The sequence below is a fragment of the Neomonachus schauinslandi genome, chromosome 6 (genome assembly GCF_002201575.2).
Source record: "Neomonachus schauinslandi chromosome 6, ASM220157v2, whole genome shotgun sequence".
NCBI classification, from domain to species: Eukaryota; Metazoa; Chordata; class Mammalia; order Carnivora; family Phocidae; genus Neomonachus; species Neomonachus schauinslandi.
In genome coordinates, this window is record NC_058408.1 from 48406982 (window position 1) to 48419535 (window position 12554).

At 36.4% G+C, this 12554-nt stretch overlaps 1 protein-coding gene across 2 annotated transcripts in view; it reads right to left on the bottom strand.

Annotated features, from left to right (window-relative positions):
• Positions 1–12554, bottom strand: part of RASAL2 (RAS protein activator like 2) — a 350264-nt gene that overhangs the window by 80473 nt on the left and 257237 nt on the right. For both annotated transcript variants that reach the window (XM_021682604.2, XM_044916396.1), the window contains exon 4: positions 2357–2463. In XM_021682604.2, the coding sequence (XP_021538279.2) occupies positions 2357–2463 (107 nt within the window). The remainder of the gene's footprint in view (positions 1–2356; positions 2464–12554) is intronic.

Sequence of the window (12554 nt, forward strand, 5' to 3'; positions counted from 1 at the left end):
CACAAGAAATATAATTTCACTTCCTTTTAATGATTCAGGATCATTATTATCAATGTCAATTACTGCACTATGCACCATCCATCCTGTAATACAATGGTACTCTGAAGGACTACTAATAAATATTGGGCTATCTGCCTTTATCCTAAGTGGATTCGGATTGTTTTTATGACTCCTTGCTTCTCATTTTCTCTGCCTCCTCCCTTAACTCACTGTCATCTTTTGAAAAATTACAACAGGGTGTTCTGATAGTTATTTTTCAACTAATTGTCTAGATAAGGACTGGTTAAATTCTCCTAGAGAGCTAAGTGCATGGGCTTAGTGACTGTAGTTTGCCAGTCAGAGGTCCCTCTTTCCTTCAATATTTCTAAACGCATGAGGTGGCTGAGATTGTCAGAAGAATAACAACTGAGTAAATGGTTTGTAAGTAGTGCCAGCAGTCATATATATGCATCATTGGTTTATTACTTTTACTCAAGAATAATTAGCTTTATTATTAAGGTAAACCTTAAATCAGCTATCACTGTTTAAATATAAATGAAAATTGTTGTTCTTAATTAATTTAAATTTAAAAAGCCCAGTCATGAACTTCAGATTCAATATAAGTACTTGAATGTTCTTTATTATAGAGGGATATCTTTCTTCAGTTATTGACTTTTAAAAAAATTTAAATTTATTCTAGCATGATGGTATCAATATTTCAAATTCTAACTCAATCCTTTTCACCACTTTGTACGGATAGTCAGTTTCACTATATTTGATTTCTTTTCCATCAGGAAAACAAGAAGGGGAGGGAAGAGGGAAAAAAAAAATGTATTTGTCATTCATTAAAAAATAAAACAAAAACCCAAACATTTAAGTGGGAAGCCATGTCTATGGAACAGAGAAATTCAGTAAAAGGGATGAAATCTGTTATTTTATAATTCCTGTCATAATTTGGTTAGAATATTAATCCAGTCTTGCTTCTGATCTTTAAAAACAAGAGAACTGGTAAACATTTGAAAGGTGTCACAGTAACAGATATCCACGAACTCTACAAGGCACTGAGATACAATAAGGGCAAATCTTGCTCCTCAGGGTTAATCCAAAATAAAACATTCATTTTGGTTAGCTTACAAATCAATGCCAGCTTATATGTCTCAAAATATTAGTTCAAATTAAAAAGTCATCCCAACTAAAAAAAAAAAAAGTATTGGAATATATAAAGAATACAACATATTAACATAACAGAATTAAAAGAAAAGAATTTTGGGGGCGCCTGGGTGGCTCAGTCGTTAAGCGTCTACCTTTGGCTCAGGTCATGATCCCAGTGTCCTGGGATCGAGCCCTGCATTGGGCTCCCTGCTCCGCGGGAAGCCTGCTTCTCCCTCTCCCCTCCCCCTGCTTGTGTTCCCTCTCTCACTCTGTCTCTCTCTGTCAAATGAATAAATAAAATCTTAAAAAAAAAAAAAAAGAAAAGAATTTTTTTCCCAATAGAAAAGTCTACTTCTATTCTATAGTGATTTCCATTGTACCTACAATAATGACCAACTTCATGGCAGTAATTTTTTTCAAGTTTAAAAACAATAAATTTTAATAAAATGATATAATTAGTCTATTTCTTATTCAATAAACAAAGAAAATGGGTGGATTAAAATCTGGGTTACTCAGAGTTATATCAAAAAGGTCCCAGACTGCAACTGGTGATCAGCTGACCTGATCACTTATAGCCTTCCAAGCTCAGCATTCAGGATTTAATACTGATTCTTAGTACTGCCTCGTCAGTTTAAGGAATATTTTAAACTGGGTTATTTCTTCCAGGGCATTTCTTAAGCACTTAGATGGTCATCTACAAGATGGCTTAAGGAAAGCACAGGCCAAGGTCTCAGGATTAGAACTCAGAATTGTCTAATTCTCTGATAGTCTGTTCTGCAACTTTAGGAGTCCCATCATTCACTGTTTATGCTCCCGCTCAAGAAAAATAACACAAAAAACAAAAAACTCCTTCCATTTGTTAAAAAAAAAAAAAAAATCCATCTTTATGGAACGGTGACAGGTTTTCGCCCGTAACTTGATAAAAGGGCATCCTGCAAAGATTTGCACTCTAGTTCAGAGGACTTTCAATTTAACATATTTTGTTATACATTTTAGAAATTTCCCACAAGTATAAATAATTATTCCCTAAAATCTAATAAACCTCCTGCTGAAAGTAGTGGATGTTAACCACAGTTAATCTATGTAAGTTGATAACTCTGTCCTTTAACTTCAGTATTCTAAGGAAATTCTTGAGCAAAATGTTTTGATTCCCTAGTAACTGTCTCTAACTCTAAGGAGAAAGGAGGGAAAAGTAAAATATCTTTTAGAGAAGAGGAGCACTTACTGGTACTTTGAAGGGTGAGGTATTTACAGTGTCCATGGAGTTGGGTTTCTCTGATGTACTGGTCCCTGAGATACTCCGTCTGCGGGGGGACCTTTCTGCCGGCACCTCTGGAAAAGAAGAAATAAATGCCATGAAGAAAACAAACTTGAGGATCTCTGACTACATTGTAAAATTAGTGGGGTTTTCTTCCCCCACAAAAAAATCCGTTTGCTTTAAAGGTACGTTACATTCTACCTCCACATGATTTATCTATCTCTGTGGTATTTGAACTATTGAGGCACTAGGGAGACCTGGTCATGCTTAAGAAATCTGCTTTAGCATGACAGGTTATAATTATATCTGTGCACATGTAAAAAGTAATTTTTTCTAAGCTATGTTTAATATCTATAATTCATTTACTATCTCTATCTCACAGTGTATGAATCTACTTCTCTATATGTCAGCAATATAGGAGTTAATAGAATCCAAAGAAATTTTTGATATTCTTGTTAACAAAATACAGTCTTGTGTTGCATATGATTTGATGGTGTCTGCACAAAGGTCAAAGTTCAGTTCTGTGCAGATAAGATGATTCGCCAGACTGCAGCCAAAGGGCCACGAGACAACTGAAAGCTACTGCTAGGATAAAATAACATATATGCCTATGCAGATATAAAAATAGATCAGCTTCTCCTTGTGCTGGCAAGATGACCTTACTAAAATCTTACTCTGGAATCCTAAATCTGTTCAAACTGACCTAACAAGCTTCGGATTTTGCAGATGAGGTGATATTTTCTCATTTAATTACTACACACTATATATTAAGGTTACATTTAAACAATTTTTTTCAGAGAGTGATATAAATATATGCATATATATATGCACATACACACGCACACACAGATGATAGATATATACATATTATACCTTTATCACAACTGCTTCCCATCTCCACTTCAACTGACAGACATATAGGAATCCAGCTTCTCAGATAACATTAGATAATCTCAACATGGACAAGGAAAAAAAACACATCCTAAAAAAAGTACTCTGTATTATCTTCCAGATCTTAAAAAATAAGCCGGAGACTGACATTTTGATTCCTGCTGTTCTCCCTTTAAAAGACAGATGCAGTTTAAACTTCCATTTCTGGCCTCCTGGCCCCTGGGATCCGTGCTACTTCCACTTAAGAGAAAGCGTTTTTTTCTCTCGCTCCCTCCCTGTGTCTTGCTCTTCCCCTCCCTCTCTACAGCTTGCAGAGAGCAAAAGAGAAAGAAACACACAGGACTGCAGCTATTCAATCAATCGTTCCGAATGCACATCCTCATTAGTTACTTTCAGGCTATTAGCAGACGCCCAACCACTGTCTCCCCTCAGTTACAGAAAATTTCACTGTATTACACTAATCTGCAGCAAGAAAAAACATTTACTGAAATTTATATTCAGCTAGTGCCAAAAGGACACCATTTTACACAGCCTAGTAATGCACACAAATCAATCCCTCCTATGAAAATCCAATTGGAAGTGCTTACCCTATTACTATCTTTGCATGATGGACACTGATTTCCTTTCCATGACTAAACATATCTTCTGTGTGACATCTTGACCCGTAAGACATAAGCCAAATTGCAACATTCCTAATGACTGAGAGGTTGCCAACATAGCATCTTATCTGCCTGCAGTACAAGAAAGTCCCATGCTATCACTGTTTTAAAATTACAACCAATAACTGTAAGTCTCTCAACTTCTCTGTCACCATCAGTGGTTAAATGAGCCTTAATGTACAAAGTCATTTTCAGAATTAGACACACACGACTTCTAAAAAATGGCAGTATAATTAGCTAAAATTCACGGCAATGGCACACAAAGCACCAAATTTAAACAAATCAGTTTTGAAAGCACACGGAACAAGACCTTCAGACTTTAGGAACGTGACTTTAAAGAGTGATTATCCAAGTTAGGCGTTTCTACTGTATGGGGGACAGGCTGGTGGGGAGAGGGGCTGGTGAAGATAAAAGAAAATTTCATCCTTCCTCTGATAACGACCTATAATTAGAAGATACATGAGATTGAATATTACAGTATAACATATTTTAATATCTGAATAATTGATGGAGAAACCAAACTGGAGAAAGTAAGTTCCATTAGCAAGAATAAAATGATCAGGTAAACAGTTTTCCTTAATTTGAAATGTTCTGGATAAGGAAAAAAATGGAACCTTATTTCCTGCTTTTTTTCCCAATATCTAATTTTAGTTTTCAGGCATCTGAAATCACTAAATAAATATATTTCCAGGCTTTTAACAATGTGAAATTATACTGGCTAAAATGAGCAGCCACATTTTAAACTCTAACAAATATGTTATTTGTTGTACTTCTCTTTCTCTTTTAGATTCTCTTTCTGCATCATGAAAAAAATCACAACTCTGGCATAGCTTAAAGAATATCACTGGGTTCAAAAAGGAGAAATTAAATTTTTCTTGAAGTTTGAACAGCTGCCACTAAGAGGGCAAAGAGGAAATAAGCTAAATCAACTACTGATGAGAGGTCTACACTTCCCTTCTCAGCCCCCACAACAATGCAACTTATCTGACGATGCACACAAGGCCCTTGAATACCCAAGTTATTTCGTTTTCAGAAAATTCAGAACTATTTCAAAGCTGAGAAAAGAATATATACCCCAAGCACCAATGGCCACATAGAACCAGGTAGCAGCATCAGCAAGAACCGAATTAACAGCACGCTGGATTAGTCACAGGCAAGCCTGCTTATTAAACTGGTCCAGGCACCTTTAACTTTAAATCTCCAAGCAGAAAGGAAAGCTGCTACTATGCTCTTAAAGCCACATTTCTGCTGAGTTGGAAGGAAAATCTATACTGGGTCCAGTAGACCAAAATTAGACAGCTCTCTCCCCTGCCCCGACTCATGCCACATATACCACATTATTTTCACTTGCTGTAAAAATTATTGTCCTTTCATAGTCATAATATTTAATCACAGTCATTTTTAAATAGGCTCACTCTCTGAGACTGAGACAGAGACTTACAATATTGTTTCAGTAAAGGTCTGAAACTGTTTTGTTCACTTTCTCATCCTCTAAAAATATTTTTCACCTTCAGACTGAAAGGTAAAAAAAAAAGTTATAAAATATAAAAGCCTGGTTAAGTTTTAAATTTCTTTCTTTATTTCCTTTGCTATTGGGTATGAACCAAGGTAAGGTGACCACTTCTCTTAATGAGAGAGAACCTGCAATACAGCTCCATATGGAACATACATTGAACAAAGAGACTGTGTGGGTGCTTTTCTTAGCAGCTCTACCAACTATCTATGTGATCCTGTGTAAGCCATCTCACCTTTTCTGCTCTGGTCTTCATTAATAACCTGGGTTATTCAGACCAACCAGAGATGAAGACAAGATGAATGAGTTTATATGCTTTGGTGCAAAATTAGCTTTTTCGAAGAAAGGGGCTCTCTAAATCCAAAGTCTGGTATCATAACAACATTTATTCTACGTAATACCTATTTTCCTCTCTGTTGATGTGCCTTCTTTGGAAAGTGTGGCAAAGAAATTGACAGCTGGAGGATTATAGGGGTAAAGGCACTTTTGGTGGAGGATGTGCTTGTTCAACAGACAGAAGTCAACCTCTGCCTTTAGAACCTAATAGTTGTGTTGTTCATGGCCTTAATTCACTTATCAGGAAGCAACTCTCAAAAAGTATTTCAAGGAGGACAAAAAAGTAGGACAGTGTAAGGGAGATGAAGAGGTGTAGTAATTTCATTACAATAATTATAGTGAATGGGTAGATGTGTTGAGAAGAGGAGATGTGGAAGTCATCCTTCTAGGTTTATTAGGGAAGAACACTACAGGCAGAGGGAAGCCAATACGAAACTTCTACGGTAAAGTGCAGCACAGAGGCCAGTGTGACTGGTGTTGGTAGGGACAAAGAGTAGCAGAAAGCCTGAGACTGGGGCAGGTGTGCTCAGGCCATGTAGGCTCTATAGGCCTATGTGTAAAGACTTGAGCTTTCTACTCTGAAGTGAAAAATCACCTGGTCAAACATATTTCACCAAAAGGTACAAATCACATAGAAACCTTATGGAGATATATTTACTGGCACTTTCTTTTTTTTTTTTTTTTTAAAGATTTTATTTATTTATTTGAGAGAGAGAATGAGAGAGAGAGAGCAGGAGAGGGGGGAGGGTCAGAGGGAGAAGGAGACTCCCTGCTGAGCAGGGAGCCCGATGCGGGACTCGATTCTGGGACTCCAGGATCATGACCTGAGCCGAAGGCAGTCGCTTAACCAACTGAGCCACCCAGGCGCCCCTTTACTGGCACTTTCTTAATTATTTTCTTTTCAGGACTTTGAAAAGTGACTGACTGAAATAATTCTGGAATATTATTATGTTTGGAAAGACAGTAAAGGTTAATACTTTTATCATATTGACTGAGGGTTAGGTTCCAAAAGCCTCTGAAAATATCTTAAATGAGAAAGGTATCTGTTATCATTATGCCCAAATATCGATAAGCATCAACTGCATTTATTTTGGTTCTATCACATTGAACCAAAGTTCGTATACCATCATGTCATATATGCATATACTAACCTAAATAACAGGGCTCAGATGTCATGAATTCTGATAATGTCTGCCACTCTTGGGATGAGTTACCATCATTAAGAAATGATTCAAAATACTTTCTCTAAAGAGAAAAAGAGGTACTATAAAAGTTATTTAGGCACCTCTTTGAGGCAGAAGTATTTTTATGATAATTTTAGCTAATACTGAGTGTTTGTTTTGTGCTAAGTGCTGGATCTGGAATCTATCTTTCTTCGTCCTTGGGGCAGCCCCTGAGGTAGTAACAGTTACTACTCTCTTGGATGAGCATATCGGGGCCAAATTTAAAAGAAGAAAATAATACTTACCAATGTGAAAGTAATTTCAGAAAATTCAACATAAAAGATGAACAAAATGCAGAAAGACATTTATAAAGTTTTAATTTGGTGGACAATGATGTAAGAAACCAAAATAGCCTTCTTATAGCAAAATTCTCTAGTTAATGACAGATCAGAAAACCATTACATGCTCCTGGGTGCAGACAATGTGGCATATAGAGTATGCCTCAATACTTCCCATGAATGGCAACCCAAGCCAATTCCTAGTAATTTTGTGTACAGAATTATAAAACATGAATGAATGTGAATGCTCTGCCAATTATAATTATTCACAGACCCCTTTAATATTTTTGGTATTATATTTAGGAAACAAGTGTTCTAGTATTATTCTCAAAAGGGGAATTCTTCAGCTCACTTCAAAAACCTTTTTAAAAATCAATAACATTCCAACAAAGCCTGACAGAAAATTGAATACACACCAAACTGTTCATGCACCCATTCATGTCACTGAAATTTCAGGGTGCTGCTGTGAATGAGCCCACTTCACTATCATCTATTTGCCTTTATATTGTGCAAATGATGACAATAAATAAGATAGGATATGTCACTGGCTCAAGTTATTAATGAATAAAATAAACAAATAACGTTATTTCTTTATGCTATGAATTCTAAATTAGGAGGATTCTTCTTCCACAGGAACAGAGAAGATGTTTAAGGAACAGAATGGGAAGGAAGAAGTCGTATTAGGCAATGGGTTTGTATGGATTCAGTAAAGGACCTCAAAAACAAATGGCAAAAGGTGAAAGAGAAAAGGCTTCGTGTAAACGGGATTGCGTGTTTTGTTGATGGACTCCTAAAGGTAATGAGACCTTAAAGATTTGGGCAGAGAGCAATTTTGTAAAGGAAAAGTGACAAGAACAAAGAGAAGAAAATTACAGACTGCATTTACAGAGCTGCCAACACCACAGCACCTGGGCGTTTTATAGACTTCATCCACCTGCTTTTCAGTAGGACATTTTCTGCTGTATCCCATTTTTACAGCTTTAAAGCGTATGTACTGACAGTCACTACCATTCAGCTGCTCTAAAATACAAATCCCCAGAGCCACTTTAATCCATCCAAACTGTATCACTTAGACTGCAGTACCTCACTCAAACAAGCAGATCTTTCAAGTTTGCATGCCCTCAACACTTACTTCAATCTGAACAAATTGGTGGTAAGTACACAAATGTGGTGAATTCTCAGTAAGTAAAGCCATTCAGTCTCCCCACCTTTTCTTTACTTCAGCAAATTTATTCTTTATTTTATTATTTTAAAATTTTCTTATTAATATAATAGGAGGAAGGATTTCTCTCTGGTCAAGGAGTCTGGACACCCACAAGTATTCTATTTCTTCACATGATGATATTGGATGGGATAGTGGAGAATACTTTTAGTGCAAGTAACAGTCTCAACCAGAAAGGCTAAGAAAACAGCGCAGGGATGTTTACATGGTAGCTTAAGTTTCAAATACATAGTGTATCTCTGGTTCTTAGTGATAACCAACAGGGATCTTAATAATTATAATTATGATAAAAACATAATAAGGATACCTGCAACCCCAAACTATCATTTATGATTCCTTATTACATGCTAAGTGTTTTATTTGAGTTATCTCTTCCATTGTCACAACAATTCTCTGGAACAGGGACTATCACCACCATTTACAGATAAGGAAAGAAAAAGAGGTTCTATTACTCTGCCCATGTTTGCACAGCTGGTCAAGGGCAGAATCAGGATTGGAACTCACGCAGTCTGGATCTAGAGTCTGTACTTTTTAATTACCATGCATGCTATCTTGTTCTCCCAGTCTTTTATATAATGGGCTGTAACGGAGAAGAAATAAGATAATCATGGAAACTCCAATTTTCCTCTTCCTAAAAATAACTCAAAGAACTTTAACAATATGCACACGATTCTTCATATTTTAAAGATAATTAAATCACTTAGCATTATATTATTGTGCTGAGCACCGAGTAATGTATAGAATCGCTGAAACTAATATGACATTGTATGTTAATTATCCTTCAATTTTAAAAAAGTGTGTTATCACATTGCATTCCACTTAACCAGTGATTTGCCAGCCTGGCTGTGAATTCAAATCAGCTGTGGAGCTTTTAATCAAACATAGATGCCCAACTCAGACCCACTGAATCACAACCTTTGGGGAAAGGGAGGGTATAGCATAGGCATAAACATTAAAAAAAACTTTTTTTTTAAACTTGGCTCCAGGGGTGCCTGGGTGGCTCAGTTAGTTTAGCATCTGACTCTTGATTTTGGCTCAGGTCATGATCTCAGGGTGGTGGAACTGGGCCTCGTGTCTGGCTCCATGCTTAACGCAGAGTCTGAGGTTCTCTCTCTCCCTCTGCCCCTCGCCCCGCTCACACTCTTTCTCTCTTAAACAAACAAACAAACAAAAAAACAAATAAATAAATAAATAACATCTTAAAGAAATAAATAAATAAACTAGGCTCCACGCCCAATGTGGGGCTTCAACTCACGATCCCGGGATCAAGAGTTGGATGATCTAGGGCGCCTGGGTGGCTCAGTTGGTTAGGTGACTGCCTTCAGCTCAGGTCATGATCCTGGAGTCCCGGGATCGAGTCCCGCATCGGGCTACCTGCTCAGCAGGGAGTCTGCTTCTCCCTCTCCCGCTCCCCCCTCTTGTGCTCTTTCTCTCTCTCACTCTCTCTCTCAAATAAATAAATAAAATCTTTAAAAAAAAAAAAAAGAGTTGGATGATCTACCGACTGAGACAGCCAGGTGCCCCTGCATTTCTTTTTTTTTAATTGAGGTGTAACTGACATATGCAATGATACTGGTTTCAGATGTACAACATAATAATTTAATACTCATATACATTGCAAAATGATCAATAACTCTAGTTAACATCTGTCACCATATATGTACAAATTTTTTAAAAAGACAGAATTAAATCATACTCTTTGAGGGATAATTTATTGCAAAAAAAAAAAAGCCATCAAAGAAAACTCTCAATCCTGCAACACTGATGCTAATAACAATATTCTAGTTAAGAAACAAAGAGAAGTAAGGAAATGGGCTAAGGAGAGAGAAAGGTGTCTTAATGCAATGGTGAAAAAATTTGAACAAAACAGGAAGCGACTTATAAAAAATATCTACTACTGATTCCTTCAATTAAAAAGCCCTCCAAAAAATAACCCACCCTTAGGTGTAGGGATGAATAGATGGAGCACAAAGGATCTTTAGGGCAGTGAAAAAACTCTGTATGATACTACATGATGGATGCATGTCATTATACATTTGTCCAAACCCAAAGGATGTACAATATCAAAAATGAACCCTAATGTAAACTATGGACTTGGGGTGATTATAATGTGTCAATGCAGATTCATCAACTGAAACAAATGTAATATTCTGGTGGAGGATATTGGTAATGGGGGAGGCTGTGCATATGTGGGGATAAGGGTATATGGGAAGTCTTTCTACCTTCCTCTTAATTTTCCTGTGAACCTAAAACTGCTCTAAAAAAATAAAGAATTAAATAAAATAAAACCCTGTCTTTCTATCCTCCTAGAGCAATCCTGAGTACACCTAAGTGGAGAGGTAACTACTTAGGCTAATTCTATGAGACAAAAGTAGATAAACAGCATTAAAGTCTCAGGTTTTACAAAGAATAATCTTTAAATAAGAAAACATTGTTCAGCAAAAAATGACATTTTTGAGCATTTCAACCCAGTTATTTGTAAGACTTTCTTAATTTCACAGCTTCATTTTGGTAAGATTTTATGTTCAACTCTGGAAGGCACTATGTTTTCTAACTTTACAGAGATGTAAGAACTTTAAACTTTTCTATAACCAACTTAACATGTTCTCATTATTAGTATGTTTCATATATAATTGTAGGGATAATCTTTGATTTACTCATACCATGATTTCAGTATTCATCTTTAAAAATTAAAAAAAAAAAAAAAAGATTTGGTCCTTGATTATGCCAGGGTCTTTTAAGACTAGTTCGTGGAAAAGAAACAAAACAGAGGATCATAGGGTAGGGAGGGAAAAATAAAATAAGATAAAATCAGAGAGGGAGACAAACCGTAATCTTAACGATAGGAAACGAACTGAGGGTTGCAGAAGGGGAGGAGTGTGGAGGGGATGGGGTAACTGGGTGATGGGCATTAAGGAGGGCACGTGATGTAATGAGCACTGGGTATTATATGCAACTATGAATCACTGAACTCTACCTCTGAAACTAATAATATGCTATATGTTAATTAACTGAATTTAAAATTAAAATTTAAAAAAGGACTAGTTTGGGTTTTATTCCAAAACAGACATTAATAGAAAGTACTTAAAAGTACTGAAGTATTGAAAACACAAATATCTGGCCTCTAATATAAAGATGAGAACTTAATCATGTACTGAGGGTCGAATATACATATAGCATTGTACAAAAACAAAAAATGTTTACATTGGACATCACTTCTTAGTGAAGGTATCAGAAAAGGGTGTAGCCTGCGATGTTGATTTGTACTCCTTATGCCATCAACACTGCCAAGTCTCATTTCAAAATGTCTGTTGACTTCATTTACACTACCATCTATCACCCTAGTCCTGGACTTTTTATCTTCTCACGCAGATCATGGCAGGACTGCCCTAACTGATCTCACTGACTCCTCTGTCTTTCTCTGCTGAAAGCTATCCTGCTCGCCATTACCAGATTAGTTTCCCTAAAACATTACTTTCTTGGTGTAATTACCTTCCTAGAGCTCTTTAGACAGTCAGGCACTGGAAAAAAACACCTGGCCCCGCCTTTCTTTTCTGTCAACACTCTCCAACAAATTGCCTTAGACAGATGATCTTTGATCTCAAACTGGCCATATTCATTCCCCTGCATTTGTGTTTGCTAATGGTTTTCACCTATATGCCAAATCTTAGGTGACCTTCAATACCAATGTCAGTTCATCTACTTCCATAAAACCAGTTCTAATTGTTGACATTTCTTTGATTTCCAATTAATACATTTGTAGAAGTTCATATGACTTGATTATGTGTTCTTTAGTTTCGGGTACCAAACTACATTCCCACCCAGTACAGTGTTCTGCAACTGCTGTCTTGAATAAGGTTTGAATAATGCAAGATTTGAATAATGGTGATCTTTGTCTCAATTTTTAAATAAAACAAGTTTCAGTAAAAAGAATTCTCTCCATTTTAAACATGTCTCCTGCAATGTTCTCATAAACCATTTGCATCAATTCTTGTTTGTTTGCAGGGAGTATTAAAACAGAAAAGAATAATTAGTAACAAATT